The 17709-nt window shown below is 47.9% G+C and overlaps 1 protein-coding gene across 1 annotated transcript; it reads left to right on the forward strand.

Moving 5' to 3' along the window:
* Positions 1 to 7124: 7124 nt before the first annotated feature.
* On the forward strand, positions 7125 to 16242 carry HPX (hemopexin). Its single transcript, XM_036095939.2, has 10 exons — positions 7125 to 7277; positions 7425 to 7489; positions 7587 to 7658; positions 7836 to 7957; positions 9595 to 9745; positions 10434 to 10646; positions 10912 to 11043; positions 15384 to 15514; positions 15595 to 15757; positions 15896 to 16242. The coding sequence occupies exons 1-10, from the start codon at positions 7195 to 7197 to the stop codon at positions 16168 to 16170; spliced, it is 1407 nt and encodes a 468-aa protein (XP_035951832.2). The 5' UTR covers positions 7125 to 7194; the 3' UTR covers positions 16171 to 16242.
* The last annotated feature ends 1467 nt before the right edge of the window (positions 16243 to 17709 follow it).

Consider the following 17709-nt stretch of genomic DNA (forward strand, 5'->3'; position numbering starts at 1 on the left):
GTTGCTTTCTTGTGGGGTGGGGCTGTGAGGGTACAGGAGGTTGGGACTCGTTCTGAACTAAAGGATGGACAAGCAGGTAGGCAGAGGATCCAGATTCCCAAAGAGTCCTGATATTTTAAAGTTTCGGGAGTGGAGCGCAAGAGAGGGTGAATCTGTGGGGCTCTTAGCCACCTGCCAAATCCCTGTCCCTAGGCCCACATCTCCTGCAGAAATAGTAAGTCCTTTGGCTGTCTGCCCTACAGCCAAGAAGGAGCCTGGGAAAAAATGACCCTTGACCAGAACACAGCCAGCAGCTGCAGGGAGAACAGTTTGAGGCTATGCTAGTAATCCTGGAAGCTCGGGCCCACCTGGACCTTGGGGCTAAGCCCACGTGGAAACAGCATGTGAGAGACTCCAGAGCCAATCTTAGAGCTCAGTGCTGAAGGCCTGGAGCCCTGCTTGTTCTCCATTCTATGGTTGTTGCTCATTCTCCTTGGTGGAATGGGGGTCCTAGCATCCTGAGTTCTTGTGGGCCAGGGTTTGGCTGCCAGTTCCAGAGATAATTACAACCAGCACTCAATGATTTGGGAGGCAGGGACTATGAGGGACTATGACTTCTCCCTCTACAAAAGGCTGAGGCTCAGAGGAGTAGGGCGTATGACTGATGAAAAGCAGAGCCTGGACTTAAATCTACAGCTGTCGTACTCCTAACCTGAAAGTAGCACCTTACTCATTATGCCCCTTGCATCTGGCATGATAACTGGCAGAGAAGGCACTCAACAAGATTTGGGGAACGATGGATCTTGATAGGTTAGTTATGAGAGGTCCTGGGAAAGCTCAAGACATTGTCCTTATGTGGCTTGATTCCTGGAGCTAGGATGGGTGGGCCTGTCCAGGGACCTGTGGAAGACCATGGGGACTTTGCCGAGATCAAGGGGGCACCGTGTGAACCACATGGAACTCCTGGTTATCTTCACCTCTCTGATCCTCTTTGTCTCACTGGTTGGGACCTGGTAGGCAGGTATAGGGACAGATGAACTCCCTGAAGTTCTGGGGCAGGTGGTTTTATAGGGCCTGCACTTCTGGCTCCAGTTATGAGTAGGATTGCCTGGCCAGCAGAGATGGGTGTGCTCAATTATAGGTCACTCAGCACCAGTGGGGTCGTCCCTGGGAGTTCACAGGTGGATAGTCTATCCCTCCCCCGCACTCCCTTCTGAAGTATGGCTGACACAGAACGTCACACTGGTTTCGGGTGTATGTACGCCCTCTGTGACAAAGCACCAACGGTGGTACTGAGGATGCAAGCTCGAAGTTCCCAAACTTGTCACACACTCACATTCTCGACATCTAAAAGCAGGGGGATAAAATGCCAATAAAAATGAACTTCCTTGGGTGGGAAGCCCCAGATGGCTTTCCTACCAGACGGAGAACAGGCTGCTGGGGCTGATTTCCATAGATACCAATTTAGGTTGTCTGCCTAAGCCATGCAGACAGTATCTCAAGGTGGGGTTACTCACTTCCTCTTGGCCTGATCACGGTGGGCATTTCCCCCCCAGTTTAGGCCTTGGGCCCAGAAGTAGCTGGAAGTAGTGCCTAGCAGTAGCGGCGAAGCCTTGACTTAGTTGGCATAAGTCTTAAATCATCTTTACAGACTTGGGCATTGCAGCAGAGCCCCCGCTGGGCCAGGTCAGAAAGTTATTTTGTGGTCCCACGAGGGATCACACCTGTCTTATATAGGGCAGTCAGGTAATCAGAACAGCCCTCTGGCCATATAGGGCAGTCAGGTAATCAGAACAGCCCTCTGGCCATATATGGCCAGCGGGTTCATTTATTCATTCAACAAGTACTTCTGTGCACTTACTATTGGTCAGAGTGGTGGGCCCTGGGAATACAGACAGAAATGTTCTTTGCCCTTACAGAGCTTATAGTTTATTGGGGAAAGCAGGCAAACAAGTAAACACAAGGGCGTAAATGTGTAATGGCAGTCTGTTAAAGCTGTGATGGAAATGAATAGAATGCAATACCCAGAAGAATACGATGTTAAATCGGGTGGGCAAGGAAGGCCGCAGTGACCTGCAGGCTGGGGTGGGGGGTGGGTAGGGAACCACCTGTGTTAAGAAGAGAAGGTAGAGATTTCCAGACAAAGGAAGAACAGGTACAAATGTCCTGAGGGGTCAAGATCTCGGTGTATTGGAGGACCTGAAAGGAGGCCTGGGTGACGGGGAGGAAGGAAGGTGGAGGAAGAGAGGAAAGGAACAAGTTTTGAGAGTCAGGCCTGTGTTGGATTATTTAAGTCAGATAGAGTTTGGATTTGATCTGGATTATCCTAGTAAACCACAGAAAGGTTTAAGTGCCAGAGATGAGAGGATGCCTTATGGAATGAACAGGCAGCTGGACAGCGATTCCGTGGGGTGGAAAGAAAAGTGAGAATAAAAAACAGAACAAAATTCAACCTCTCTAAACTGCTCCCCTTGAAGACCATAGACACCTTAAAATCATCTAGAGTCTTCCAGTTTTCTAAGAAAAAGAAGTTTTCTAAGAAAAAATTGGGCAAAGGCACAAAGAGGTGTGAGCACCAATGTTTATCACAGCTTTATTTATAATAGGAAAAAAATAATCCCAGAAAAACTGAAGTGTCCCTCAGCAGGGAATAGCTATATAAAGTTTTGCTTAAATATATGGTGGAATTATATGCATCCTTTTAAAAATGCCAATGTCTGAGGTACACTAAGGAAGAAAAAGGTTTTATAAAATTACATCTTTGTTTCAGAAGGGATGTTGGAAGAATAGAGAAAGGCTGGAATAGATAAAATGTTCATAGTGGTGTTCTCTGATTAGTAGAATTAAAGTTGATTTTTGTCTTCAAGGAAGAAAAAAACTTTTAAGCAGGAGCATTAAGGTGTTTTTAGGCATGTTTTTGAAGATTGTGCTTGCTATGAAGAATGTACCCTAGAGGGGCAGGAGAAGCAGGGAGGGAGGGGCTATTTCAGCGGTCAAACAAGAGGGGCTATTTCAGTGGTCAAACAAGAGATGGTGTTTGCATTTTGAGGGAGGCAGAGAGAAGTAGATAAATTTTAGGTCTGACCAGAAAGTAGGAACAATAGAATTCAATACTAACACATACAGCATTTCAGGCCCTGCTCTAAGAACTGAAGAAATAGTGGGGAATAGGGCAGATGACATCCTTGTCCTCTCTACTAAGGCAGTCTGGTGGGCAGTGGGGTGCTGGAGCTGGTTCATACCGGCTCACAGGACTCAGGGTTAAATTTTCAGGAATTTTGACAGCTGGTTGTTGAAACCCAGCCATTATTAAAAATTAAGTTATGTAAATTTGAAGTCTAATATCATACTCGAAACTCATCACTTCCTAATTATTTTACTGCATTTTACTATTACCTGTGTTCTTCAGGTTATTTACATCTATTGTATCTGCCTGGTGGAAACACCATATAGTAAGTAGTACATTACTGTGCATTTCTTCTTAATTCTACTTTGGTGATGTCTTATTTGTAGCTTGACGATGGCCATAATAGGAGATTTACCCACAGAAATTAGCGCATGCTACAAATCAGGGCTTTCTCCCTTCTGGAGAGCTGGCTGTTAACACATATATCAGCACCTCCTTTGATAGAGTAACGAGCACAGCCCGAGAAGTCCGGCAGCCAGCACTTCATCGTAGCTCTACCACTTGCTAACAATGGGATTTGGCTATGATACCTAATATCAGTTCCCTCATTTGTAAAATGGGACAGATAGTATCATATATATATGAGATTATATATATATATATCTCATATTTATGATTTAATGAAATAATCCGTATGAAGTACAGTGCCAGGCACATACATGTGCCCAAGAGATATAGGCAAATTATGAGTATATTTATTCATAGAGAAGCAAGAATGGACTATGCAGGGAGGCCCATTATAGGCAGAACAAGAGCAGACGTGCATGGTTGGAGGAGTCAGAGGGAGCAGCTAGCTCTTTTTGGTGCCTGGAGCTTTATCCCAAGCCCTCTAAATCACAGAAAAGGAATCCAGGCGCTGCTCCTGGGAGTACACAGCCCCAGGCTGCAGGCCCAGCACACGCAGCCCTCAGTGGGCCCCAGGAGAAATGACTGAGATCAGAGAACTCAGACCAGGGGTGGGGCAGGCTGGACACAGTCATTCCAAGGGACAGTGGGTCAGTGTCCAGTTTAAATGTAGCCCGTGCAATGTAAGGGGAAGCTCTGCCCATGAAGACATTTGCAGGCCCACATTCAGACGCCCTTCAGGGGAAGCCGAAAGTTGCTGGATAGGATTGGGAAGACCACAAGGAAAAGGGATGGTTGGCTTTTTCTGGGCTTGAATTCCCCAGGAAATCAAGCAAGAGACTGAGGTCCCCCAAAACCTGCTCTGGGCAGCAGAGGTTTGCAGAGGAAGGGGTACTGCTAAGGCCCCATAGCCAGGCTGAGAGGAGTGAGGCAAGAACGCTATGGAGAGCCGGTTTCCGAGCCTCTGGCCTCTGGTTGAAGGGTGGGTATGCACTGAACCCTGTGGCCTCCAGGGGGCGCTCAGGACCAAGTATGGACGAGCACTTTCTCAGCCCAGGCCAGAGGGCTGGGAGGGACTCTGGAGAAGCAGAAATGGCTGCCTCGAGTGAGCAGAGAAGCAGGGCCAGCCCTATGTGGGTCCCCTGAGAAGAGTTGCCTTGTGCCCTGTGACTGACACCAGAATGGCCAACATAGCCACAGCCTCGGTTCCCAAACTCCGCCTCTTAGCTCCTGCTCAGAACTTGAGCTTCAACAGAACTGCCTGCCTGCGCAGACGACTCTGCTTGTCTAGTCCCTGTGAAGGTGGGGCAGGCGAGAAGGGCAGGGGCACGGGGAGGGCATGATGGGGAGGCTGGGGAGCAGGGAGGGCAGGGGAAGGCTCCTATAATGCTACCTAAGCCCCCTTAGGGTAGAAAAGAGAATTAGGAAACAGTAGTGAAAAAGTGCCACAAATCACTCTTCTGGATAGATAGACCCAGGGGTGCTGTGAAGGGAACCAGTGCTGGGTGGGGGCAAAAGACGCTAAGCTGAAAAATCCCATCCGGTATATGTTCTCAGAGTCCTGCTAGGCCAAAGGAGGCTGCTAGCTGCTCCCCTGGACCAGCAGGGCTATGCAGCATGCTGATAATATAACTATTGAGACCCCCTCACTGTGGATTTTCTGAGGGGTGTCTGTGACTCAGTGTGAAAACCTCCCTCTTCCCTGGCAGGCTCAGTGAAATCTGTAGGCCATGTAGGCACAGGTCTGGAGCTAGAGACAGTGGTTGAGGGGGTTGCTGATGAAGGGCTACCGGATGCTCAGTAGGAAGAACCCCAGGAACGTTCTATGAGGTTTTAGAGACTGAGGGGCAAAAAAACAGGTGAGAGTGAGTTAGGGTGGTACTCCCTGTGCCTAGTGCCCAGAAACTGGGGTGGAGCAGGTCCAACCAGGGATGCCCTGCAGTAGGGAGAAGGTGGGTGTCAGGTATCTGCCATAGGAGCCCTGGCATTTGCCCATGCTGCCAAAGGCTTGTGGGGTCCAGCTTTGCCCACTAACTAGCGGGGAGGAATGATGTTAAAAGGCACATTTTCATTTATAAGTCAAGCGAGAACATTGGGCCTGATGGCAGAGGCCCAGTGACATGTTCCAGAGGCCCCACAAATCTTTGTTTTCCTGTTGGGAGGAAACATTGCAGAGTAGGAAAAGGAATCTGAGATCTTTGCTAAGGTTATATAGGGGAATGTCACGGGCATGGAGCCATCTGAGATGGATCAGGGCCCTTTCAGGCTGGACTAGGGAACAGGGGTCCTGGAACCTCAGCCTGGCCCATAGCTGACTGCCCATATTTGTCTTTTGATTCAGCAGCCAAGTCTTAGATGGAGATGGGGCAGGCTTTGGGAGTGGCCCCAAGGAGTACTGAAGATAGCAGATGCTAGAGATGACAAGTCGGATCCCAGGGCTGGAGGAAGAGAGGGATGTGGGAGTGGGACACTGGAGAGAGAGAGAAGACCATCAGATGAAGGGCAGTGACAAGGGGACCTGTGACCTCTGGATCACAATATGCCTCCCATCATTAACACACCCTCAATTCCTGATATTCCCCTCACCCCAGAAGGAAAGACAGTTGTTAGGAATTCGGCTGCAACATTAGCAACACTAGTCAGTAGGTGAAATCCATTTTTTTTTCATTCAAAAGTTATTGAGCACCTATTATGCACCAGGTACTATTTGAGGTGGAGAGAATGTAATGGTAAACAAGATGGGCAAAACAAAGAAAAAAAAGCAACAAATAAGTAGATGAAATAATTTCACGCTTTAATAAGTGACATGAAGGAATTATGCAAGTGTCGGAAATGGCTAGATAAGGTGGTCAAGAAAGGTTTCATTGAGAAAGCATTTAGGCAAGACTCAGCAGTAAATATTGTGAAACCCCAGTTACAGTTCTGTTTATTCTGTGATGGGTAAATAAAGCACTTTTCCCTTAAGGTGGAAATTACCAAGGAAGAGTAATTACTAGAAATGCAATATGCAAGAGAGAGACACCTCTTTCTGCCCCATTCAGCCCTTCCCTCCCAGGTGATTTTTCTAAGTACTTTGCTAGCAGGGGTGGGGCCGGGGGTGGGACTTGGACATTTGGCAACAGTGAAATATAATTGACCCATCAAGGACAAAGCTGAAGGGGTTTGGGAATGCCCCAGAAAGACCCTTGATGAAGCTTGGAAAAAGCTGTTCTCTGAGTATTTCTAAGTGTGTTTGCTAAATAGATGTAAGTATCAGTGTCTTTAGCTGTCTTAGAGCATGGCTTGACACTTAGTACACAAAAATGGTAGTTTCCTCTGCTTCTCTCCTCCCACATCGTAGAGGTAAATCCAACCACAGAAAGGTGATCCTCAATTAATCTACATCCTTCCTTGACCCATCATCAAGGTGATGAGAGTCACAGTCGGGCTTCAGTGGCATGGGCTAGTTACCACTCAAAAGTCATTGAAGGGGGATGGGGCCTCTTGCCGGGAAGAGTTAGTCCTGGACTCAGATTTCTGTCCAGACCCTGACCTTATTTGCACTGACGTAATCATCCAATATTGGCATAGTTCTGAGAGACAGGACTTGGATGCTCAGCAGGCTCGTGGTGGGGGTGGTGCTGCCACCATCTCTATATAGGGAACTGAGCCAGGTGCCCAGAGCTGTCCTGTGGCATCTCAGCATGGCTCGGGCATGGGGAACACCCATTGCACTGGGGTTGTTGGGCCTGTGGTGGTCTCTGGCTGTTGCCTACCCTCTTCCTCCGTGAGTAAAGCTGGAGCTGGGGAAGGACTGGGGACTGGGCTAGAGTAGCATAGGGCCAGTTTTTAGGCCGGGGCAAGTTTGAAGACAGGAGCTAAGGGAGAGGGATTGGGCCCAGTGGATCCAGACAACCATCTGTCTTCTCTCTAGGGACGGTACCCCTGGGAACAGGACCGAAGGTGGGAGTGAGACCAGAGTGAACCCAGACGTGACCGGTGAGGCCCTGACTCCCTGAGTCTGTCTGTCTGGTTGTGTCTCTGCGTTATATTACCTGACTGGTCTTTTACTTGCATCTCCCCACCCCCACCCCAGAACTCTGCTTGGATGGCTGGAGCTTTGATGCTGCCACCCTGGATGAACATGGGGCCATGCTGTTTTTTAAAGGTAGGAGGGGCTGGGGTTGGGGCGTTTGGGATGGCAGACCTGGTCCTATTCTCCGAGGGTGTATCTGTCTGTGGGAGATCTTAGGAATTATCTGAGGGCATCACCCACAGCTTCTCTGTAACTATCTCAGCGGCCAAAAGTTTGTTCTGCGTGCCTCAGTGAGTGTGTGTTTTTCAGGGGAGTTTGTGTGGAAGAGTCACACATGGGTCCGGGAGTTAATCTCAGAGAGGTGGAAGAATTTCACCAGCCCCGTGGATGCCGCATTCCGCCGTGGTCACACCAATGTCTTCCTGATCAGGGTACTGCTGGGCAAAGGTCAGGGCGGGGCTGGGAAGTGCTGGAATGGACACTAGAGACCCTCCCTCAGGTGACCCTAGCATGGACGCCTTACAGTAGGTTCCAGGCTTCCTCCCCCTGTGCCTTCCTTTCCTGAAAAAGCTCAAGCTGAGGGAGTGTATGTGCATGTGGGCCTGGCAAGCACAGCACCCAGTGGCTATCCTTCAGGCCCAATCTTTGTCCAGACCTCTCTGCTACTCCTCATGCTGTTGGCCGTCCTTTCCTTCCTGGTAATTTTTTCCCTTGGTCTCCATGACTCTGCCTCACAGACTCTTCGTATGGTGACCAGGCTGTTCATAACAATGGCACCTGGCCGAGGGGTGAGGGGAAGATGAAGTCCAGCCTGCTGTGCTCACCAAGTCCCATGTCCTGGCCCAGGCTGTGTCTGCATAGAGGAAGCGCGCCTTCTCCTAATTTGTACAAGGCTCTGTGTGCTTAGGGCAGCCCTCACTGCCAGCTTTCTGTCCCCTCCTGCCTCTTTCCTGCTGTTTTCCAGCTTCCCGTCCTCAGCCAGTCCCTGAATGTTCCTTGGAGATCTGTCCCAGCCCTTCAAAACACCCTCCCTGCATGATCTCAACCGCTGCCACGGCTCTGAGGACTTCCTATGCTGTGGGCACCAGATCTGGATCTCTCCCAGAGCTCCAGCTATCTCTTTCCAATTTCCTGGCAGATATCTTTGACTTAGATGTTCTGTGGGTACCTCAAATTCAGTATCCCCCAAACTGAGTTTAGTATCTTTCTTACAAACCCACCCTTTCTGCTGTGTCCCCTATTTCATTAAGTGGCACCACCCTGTGCTAATTCCTGCAAGTCAGGTACGCGTGGGTCTTGAGATCTGGCCTTTGGTTGTCTTTACAGTCTTATCTCCTCCCCCAGCACATTCACTGTGTGCCACCTACAGGAGACTACCTGTAATTCTCTGAGCATGCTCTGCACCTGCTGCTCCCTCTGCTGGTAACACCCTTTCCACAATTGTCCCACTGAATTCCTACTCAGTTTTCAACTCTTGGCCCCAATGCTTCCTCCTCTATGAAGCCTTCCAGGAATTCTCTGTGTAGGCTTAAGCACTCCGCTTATATTCCCAATGCACTTCACATGTTTCCACTTTGGTGGTTGCATGGCTAAGATTGTAGGTACCTTTCTGCTTTTCTTTAGTGAACTCCTTGAAGGCAGAGACAGTTTTGTCATCCCTTTATCTCCAGTGCCTTTCACAATATCTGGCATATAGTAGTCACTCAGCAACTGTTTCTTGAGTGAATGGGTGAATAAATAGACGAACAAATGAATATATGAATGGATGGATGATTGCAGGATGACTATTTGGGGATGTGTTTGCCAAGACTAACGGTATTACAGATAAGTGTGTCATGGGAGTGGTCGATGTGTGCATGTGCTATAGCAACAGTGGCAGGATTTGCACAAACTAAGAGTATGTGTTTGTGCAGGGGGCAGCACATTGTCGTCCACAGGTGGATTGAAAGTGTGTAGGGCCGCGGGGGGGGGGGATACTGTATAAATGCAATAGATCAAAGATGTTATGTGTGAATGCAGGTGGCAGTATGTGGGGTCCACAGTTAAAAATAGAGTAACTTGTATGCAGGGAGACAAAATCTGGGTGTATCCTCCTGAGAAGGAGAAAGGCTATCCGAAGTTGCTCCAAGAAGTGTTTCCTGGAATCCCATCACCGGTGGATGCAGCTGTGGAATGTCACCGTGGGGAATGCAAAGAGGAGGGTATCTTCTTCTTCAAAGGTCAGTGCAGGCTGGAATAAGAGAGCCTGGAGTAATGCTGAGTTGGTGGTAGTGGCAGGGATGGTGGTGGTGTTGGAGCACCATGTGGCTTCCCAAGGAAGGGAAGAAATAGAGAAGCTGGTTATGGTCTAGAGGTCAAATAGGGAAAGGAGAGGAAGTCACCCTGGGTGAGGTAACTGGGTGTAATTCTGCTAAAAGTTCTTCACTGTTCCCCATGATCCTTAGGATAAATCTATGTTCCTTAGTCTTATGTACAAGGTTCTCCATGACCAAGTTCCTACTGACCCTCCAGCCTTGACACTCATCATGCCTTTACCTTGAGTATGAAGTTCCAGAGACTCTATGCTCTTCCCTGTACACCTCATTTGCTTCAAGCTTCAGACTTTCCTCTCCCTCCTTCAGAGTTCCATCTCCTCCTCTTCTCTGCCTTGTGATTCCTGCTTCAGGTATTAGTTTAACTATCACCTCTGGAAACCTTTCCCTGTCTCTCCTCACTGCACTTGCTGAGCCAATCATATGCATTTTCCTGCTGAATTTTATTATATGATCACTCTCTTCAACTGTTTCCCTGCTGGGCTGTGAGTTCCATGGGGCCAGGACCATACCTGGCCCATTATGGGGCCCAATGCTAGCATAAGGGAGGGCATAGCCTGGCCTCACTGAATGTTTGTTGATTGACTGGACAAAGGTAACCAAACGTGGTTCTGGGACTTGGCTACGGGAACCAAAAAGGAGCGCTCTTGGCCAGCCATTGGGGAATGCTCCTCTGCCCTGCACTGGCTCAGCCGCTACTACTGCTTCCGGGGTAACCAGTTCCTGCGCTTCCACCCTGTCACGGGAGAGGTGCTTCCCAAGTACCCTCTGGATGTTCGAGACTACTTCATACCCTGCCCTGGCAGAGGTGAGAAAGCCCCGGCCCCTGAAATCTGCTGGAATTCATCTACCTTCCCTGAGTTTGCAGACCCCACATACCCTAGCTCCTACCTTAATTCTGTGGGACAGCACTTGGCCCTTGCCCTAGCCCAGTCTCCATTCTGGACCTTCCCAGTTGTCCTGCTATGGAAGAAGTCTACATCCCCACTACCCCTAGCTGTCTCTCCCACCTCGGACTTCATTCTGACCTCTGGCCTCCCTCTGTGTTCCCCCTCACCTATTTCTCTCCCCAGGCCATGGACACAGGAATGGGACGGGCCATGGGAATGACACCCATCATGGCCGTGGGGATATGCGCTGTAGCCCAAATCTAGTCTTGTCTGCACTGCTGATTGACAAGCATGGTGCCACATACGCCTTCAGTGGTGAGAGATGCCTCCTGACGCCCCCACCTCTGCCCTCCATCCCTCCTGTCTCTTCCATGTGTCCCCCATCGCTGATAGACTTCCTCCATTTTCATCACTGTGTGCCTTATTTTGTCCCCTTGAATCCCATCCTTAGCATCCTCGGCATGCAGTTTTTTATCCCTCATCTCCTCTGATGCATATTGTTCAACTTTGTCTCTCACTGCCCAGGCCTCTAATTTCATCTACCTGTTTACCCCACAGTAGTGTCTACTCTCGGGTCTGTACCCTCTTTATGTCCCTAGGACTCCTCATATTCCCTTTGCTCTTGCATGTCTTGCCAGGTCCTCTAGCTCCCCTTAAGCATATCCTTGGGAGCTCCATCTTTTTCCAAGTGCCTCTTCGTTCTTAGCTCAGGCCTCTGGGCACAGCATTACCTGGGGATGAGATGTTCCTATTGCTGAGAACCAGCCAAGAAATTTTGGGTCCCTTAGACCTTTAGGAGATAGATTTGCTGGCCTGAGGAGATTTTTACTCTTAGTGACCAGAGAGATACCCCTCTCCAGACCTGTGGCATTAATTGGTAAAAGCCATACCTAGGGATGTTCTGGTGTTAGTCAGGCAGATAGTGATGAGTCTTGATCCACCCTTGAGAATAGCTCCAAGAGAAGGAGTAAACAATACTCAGCCTAAGACATATGTATGATCAGATACAAATGTAAAATAGTGGTGAGAACATAGAACAGTGAAAATCCTTTTTTGCTCCTAACCCCTGGACAAATCTGATCAGATATGACTACCAAGCTATAATGAAAAAGACACAGTCATGAGGAGAGCATATCCCTACAACAGGAATGCATGTTGTAATGAGAACATTCATCAATGATGAAACACATACCTGCAGTGAAAATATAGACTTATACTGAGAATATATGCCATAGTAAGAACACATAATTATCAGAACATGCAGCTATGGTGAGAGCATGGGACCATTGGGAGGACAGACAGAAAAAGTGAGACAGAGATAGAGGTAGGTAGGTAGGTAGGTAGAGATACTGAGAAAACAGGGCCACAGGGACCACATAAAGATGTAGAGAGAATACCCAGCCATGGAGAGATCACAGAACCTCCAGGCCATGTGGCCATGAATAGAATGCAGCTGAACTCCTAAATCAAAAGTATTAGATATGTTTCCTAGCTGATGAGAGAACACTGTTACATTAAAAATCCCCAGCTGAGGTGAGAATTCACCATCTTGGTGACAACACTAGTGTGAACCAGCTACTCAGCATAGGGCTGGTCCTCTCCCTTCTCTGATATATCTTTCTCTTTTCTCTGCCTCCTAGCTTCTTACCCATTCTTTCTGCTTTTTCACAATGTTGGCTTGGACAAGGCCCATCATGCCCTCTCCCTTCTCCTATTCATGATCTTTCAGCCTCAGGTCCAACTGGGAACTGCCTCTGTTGCTCTCTTTTCCTAGTCGGGTTGCCAGAGAGGAAATCTGACTGACCCAGCCCATATTTTTATTCTACACCACACTGAAGTGGTTACTGGTCAGTCTGTGCCTTACCTGGTGATGCATCAGGGGTTCATCACTTATTTCCTCTGCACAAAGAGCACCACAGCTCATTCTCAAAATAGGGGTAGTTTCAAGAGGAGGTGAAGGTGGATATGTAGTCACTATGATATGCCCAGTAAACAGCTATAAAGGGAACTTGTGGCTATAGTGAGAACATCGGCTATTTATGCAACAAATATTTATTGAGCACCTGAGAAGCACTGGACGTAGTTCTAAGCACTGGGATACAGTAGCCAACAATGGCAGACATGCCCTCATAGAGCCTGATAGAGGGAGAGAGGACAATAAGAAAGAGAAAGAAGAGTTGGGAGGCTGATGTGAACACAGTAAGATGATTTGAAGTCGAAAATGTATCTGTACTGAGATATTTTAAAATATTTCTTATTGCTTTTAAATGTGTGAGTAAAAAGTGAAACGTCTCAAAAAAAAAAAAAAGAGAGAAAGAAGAGATACTTTTAGGTAGTTGTGAAGTGTTCTGGGAACATCAGGATGTTTCTTATCCTCAAATACCATTTGGAGCTGGTATAAATGGATTTTAAAAATTGTTGATGTTTTGAAATATAAAATAAAAAATGTTAGGTGTCAAAAAAAGCTGTGAAGAAATTAAGACAAGATAATGAGATAGAGTTGAGGAAAATGAGGGGCCCCTTCTTTGAAGAGATGCTTTTTGAGCTGAGATTTCAGTAATAAAAAGGCATTAGGTAAATAAGATGAAATCAGAGAGGGAGGCAAACCATAAGAGACTCTTTTTTTTTTTTTTTTGGAGGCAAGCAATTTGAGATTTTATTTATTTATTTGTCAGAGAGAGAGAGAGCAAAAGAGAGAGAGCACAAGCAGGGGGAAGCACAAGAGCAAGAAGCAGGCTCCCCGCTGAGCAAGGAGCCTGATGAGGGACTTGATCCCAGCACCCTGGGATCATGGCCTGAGCTGAAGGCAGATGTTTAACTGACTGAGCCACCCAGGTGTCCCAAGAGACTCTTAACTATAGGAAACAAACTGACGGTTGCTGGAGGGGAGGGGGATGAGGGGGATAGAATAACTGGGTGATGGGCATTAAGGAGGGCACTTGATGTAATGAGCACTGAGTGTTGTATGCAACTGATGAATCACTAAATTCTACCCCTGAAACTAATAACACAATGTACATTAACTAAATTGAATTTAAATAAAAACTTTTTTTTTTTTTAAAGCATTAGGCACATAAAGCACTAGGGGAAAAGCATTTTAGAGAGGATGGATAGCAAATACTTTGAGGAATCAGGAAAGAAGGCCAGAGTGGCTAGAGAACAATGAAAGAGCAGGTGAGTGGCTTGAAAAAGGGAGACAGGGGCCAGATTACATATGCCTGGGTAAGGATTTTCAACTATGAAAGAAAGCCAGGAGGGGGTCTTGAGCAGGACTGTGATATGTTCTCACTTATTTTTTAAAGATCATCCTGGAGCACACAAGTCATAAGAGATACAATGGTGTAAGCAGGGCATCCAGTAAGTATAGTAGTTCTTGCAGTTGTCTGGCTTAGAGGCAATGACAGCTTGGACTAGGATTAAAGCAAACAGAGGTGGTGAGGAGTCATCTTGATATATTTTGGAGGTTGAGGTGACAGCATTAACCAATGGATTGAATATTGGTTGGAGTGGGGAACGAAAAAGAGAGGTCTTAAGAATGACTTAGCTTTTTGGGACTAGGCAACTGGGTGACTGGTGGTTCCTTTTTCTAAAATTGGGAAAGATTAGGGAAAGAGTAGGGGTGTGTGTGTGTGTGTGTATGTGTGTGTGTATGTTTGGCAGGGAGCAGACATCAGCTTGGACATTGTAGGGTTTTGGTGCCTAATGGCCCCAAATGGACATATTGGGTAGGCAGTTAAGTTTGAGCCTGATGCCCAAAGGAGAGGTCCATGAAAGCTGAAAAGAACAGATCCAAAGTCATCAGCATATAGATGGTATTTAAAGCCCTAGACTAGGTGAAATCACCAAAAAAGTGAGTGTAGGTAGTGAAGAGGCCCAAACTAGAGGATTCCAATATAAGATATCAGGCTAAAGAGAAGGGTAGTAAAAAAAAAAAATAAGAGGAACACTGGAAGAGGCTGGTATCACAGAAGCCAAGATCCAAAAAAAGATATTTCAAGAAGAGAGTCGTGAGCAGTCAAATGCTACTGAGAGGTGGAGCAGGATGGAGACAGAGAAGTGACGATTAGATTTGCAAGTTGGAGGATACTGACGACCTTGACAAGTACAGTTTCAATGGAGGAGGAAACAAGTATAAATGAAGTGGTTAAGGAAGGAAAGGTAAATGGGAACTTAGACAATTCCATTAATAAATTGTTATGAGAAGGGGAGAAGAAAATTAGGGCATGTCTGGCTACTCCCTCATTCTCCTGCCACCTCAAGGGATTAGAGAACACAGCCAGAATGAGAACACTTGGTGGGAGCATGCTGTGGTGCTTCTCTTTTAATTTTTGGTCACTGTCCCTCATTGTCTATAGTCTCTCTGTACATGGATGTCTGAGATGCACAGGGAGCCACTGCCAAACCCCATGACATTGGCCTCACTTGGCACCTTAGCCACTGTTCTCCATGCTTGCCCTTCTGTCAGGCCCTAGTGACTCCAGCTCCAATCAGGTCACCAGGCCCAACTTTGCTGATCAAGTCCTGCTCTATCTCCTCTCACCTGGCCTCTTCCCTCTTGGCCTCTGGATGTATTCTGTCCTCCCTCTCAGGACCTATCCCTGCACCTGTTACTTGCCTATCCCATCAGCACTAGAGGTACCTCTGATACCCCACAGGGTCCCACTACTGGCGTCTGGACACTAGCCGGGATGGGTGGCACAGTTGGCCCATTGTCCATCAGTGGCCCCAGGGTCCTTCAACAGTGGATGCTGCCTTTTCCTGGGACGATAAAGTCTACCTAATCCAGGTATGTGTTGGGAGAGAGGCTTGAAATGGGGACTGGGAGCGTATCCAGCTCTAGGCTGATTAACGTCCTTTGTCCTCCAGGGCACTCAGGTATATATCTTCCTGGCAAAGGGAGGCTATACTCTAGTAGATGGTTATCCAAAGAAGCTGGAGAAGGAATTTGGGAGCCCTCATGGGATCAACCTTGAGGCTGTGGATGCAGCCTTTATTTGTCCTGGGACTTCTCGGCTCCACATTATGGCAGGTGAGGGGCATCTGGATACTGCATGGTGGCTTGTTCTGGTACTTCTCCATGGCATAGATCCCCGTCAGGGCTTGGGGAAGGGTAAGGTGAGGATCCCATGATGTGGAAGCTATGTTTTGTCTGGTGCCTTCTTTCCAGGACGGAAGCTGTGGTGGCTGGACCTGAAGTTAGGACCTCAAGCCACGTGGACGGAGCTTCCTTGGCCCCATGAGAAGGTTGACGGGGCCCTGTGTGTGGAGAAGTCCCTCGGCCTCCATTCATGTTCTGCCGATGGTCCTGGCTTATACCTCATCCATGGCTCCGATCTGTACTGCTACAGTGATGCAGAGGAACTGAGCACGGCCAAGACCCTTCCCCAGCCCAAGAAAGTGGGGAACATGCTGGGTTGCAATCGTGGAGAGGAGGTCTCTTGAGATGAGTCTGGCCCAGCTCCTTCTCCCTGTTTTCCTCACAATAAAGTCAGAGTGCTTCTTTGCTAGACTCAAGGGGCCCTGGTTGTGGAACAATCTCATTTCTTTCTTTGAATTGAGAAGCTAGTAATATCTCTTTGGAGGCTGTCAAGTTCAAATGAGGCTGTGAGAAGCAAGGGAGGGAAGGGCTGATGGAAAATTCCCAGAAGTAGACTCACACTCTGGACCATGGCCTCATCTGGTTTAAGGCCAACCCCTCCTGACCTGGTGGCCCCTTGCTTTGTGGGAATTTGGTGGGTAGAAGAGTAGACTGACAAGCTCCAACTGCCACACAGGGCTTTGTACTGGGAGGCCAGGCCATAGAGTGGTTTCTGACAGGCACCAGGTCCCACTGGACCAGGAGAACTGCCTAAGGTTCCTTCACCAGCCTCAATGGCTGGGAGGGAGGACAGAAGATGAATCTGGGCTTCTTAGATCAGGATGCACCCAGGGCTTGAGGTTGGCTATGGCTGGGAATAGAGGTTAGGGGTGAAGCACCAGAGCTGTGGGGTCCACTCCCAAGAAGTATCTTGAGCTTTCCCCTTCATCCCTGATGGAGTCTAGATGATTATCATAGGGCTGGGTGTTCCTCCTTCAGTCTGAGAGGTGGGGATAAGGCCAGAGTCTCAGGTCTGGGCCTTATTCAGTCAATGTGCTACATCTGGGGCCATCACTGCATCATGCCAGAGAGCTTGGAGGTGTCTAAACACTTATCCAGCAACTCTGGTACTCAAGATTAACTTCCTCCTCTCTATCGAAGGAGGAAATTTAAGTCTCTTCTTTCTTCTCTTCTCCTACCTGCTCTGTCACAGGGAAGCCTCTAGTTTGTCTCCAAGGAACTCCCAGAAAAGGTCCCACTCATGCTTCTTTCATCCACTCAGCACCTCCTAGGTGCTCTGCACCAGGGTCCCTCCTCCTTTCCCTATAGCTGTCCCAATAGATGGGCAATGGTATTAGCTTTAGCATGACTCCCATACACATCTGTACCATTTCTCTTCCTCTTTCTATGCAGGTTAAATTTCTCCTTCTTTGGCATCATGCAAGTGAGCCATACAATTCTTATGGCCATCATCTACCAACCTCTTGACTATGTTCTCTCAGTTGGTGAAGCCATCCAATTAGTATGACCAAACTCTAACCCTAGTGATTATTCACAATTGCTCCACCTGTGAAAATTTTCCTTAAGTTCCATCCCACTTGTAACCACAACTTCTTATCTTTATCCTTCTGCCTCCTGCACAACTTCATTCTCCTTCAGCTCCTTGCCTTTAGAGATGTTTGAGCCCTTTATTATCTCCCAGTCCTCCATTGTCACAAAGCCATTCTTTTCCTACCCAAATTGAACATCAAGGTCAATCACCTGAACAACTTTCTTAATAATACTTTTATTTCGGGGCACCTGGGTGGCTTAGTCATTAAGCATCTGCCTTTGGCTCAGGTCATGATCCCAGGTCCTGGGATTGAGCCCCGCATCGGGCTCCCTGCTCAGCGGGGAATCTGCTT

This window comes from Halichoerus grypus, chromosome 11 (assembly GCF_964656455.1).
Source record: "Halichoerus grypus chromosome 11, mHalGry1.hap1.1, whole genome shotgun sequence".
Classification (NCBI taxonomy): domain Eukaryota; kingdom Metazoa; phylum Chordata; class Mammalia; order Carnivora; family Phocidae; genus Halichoerus; species Halichoerus grypus.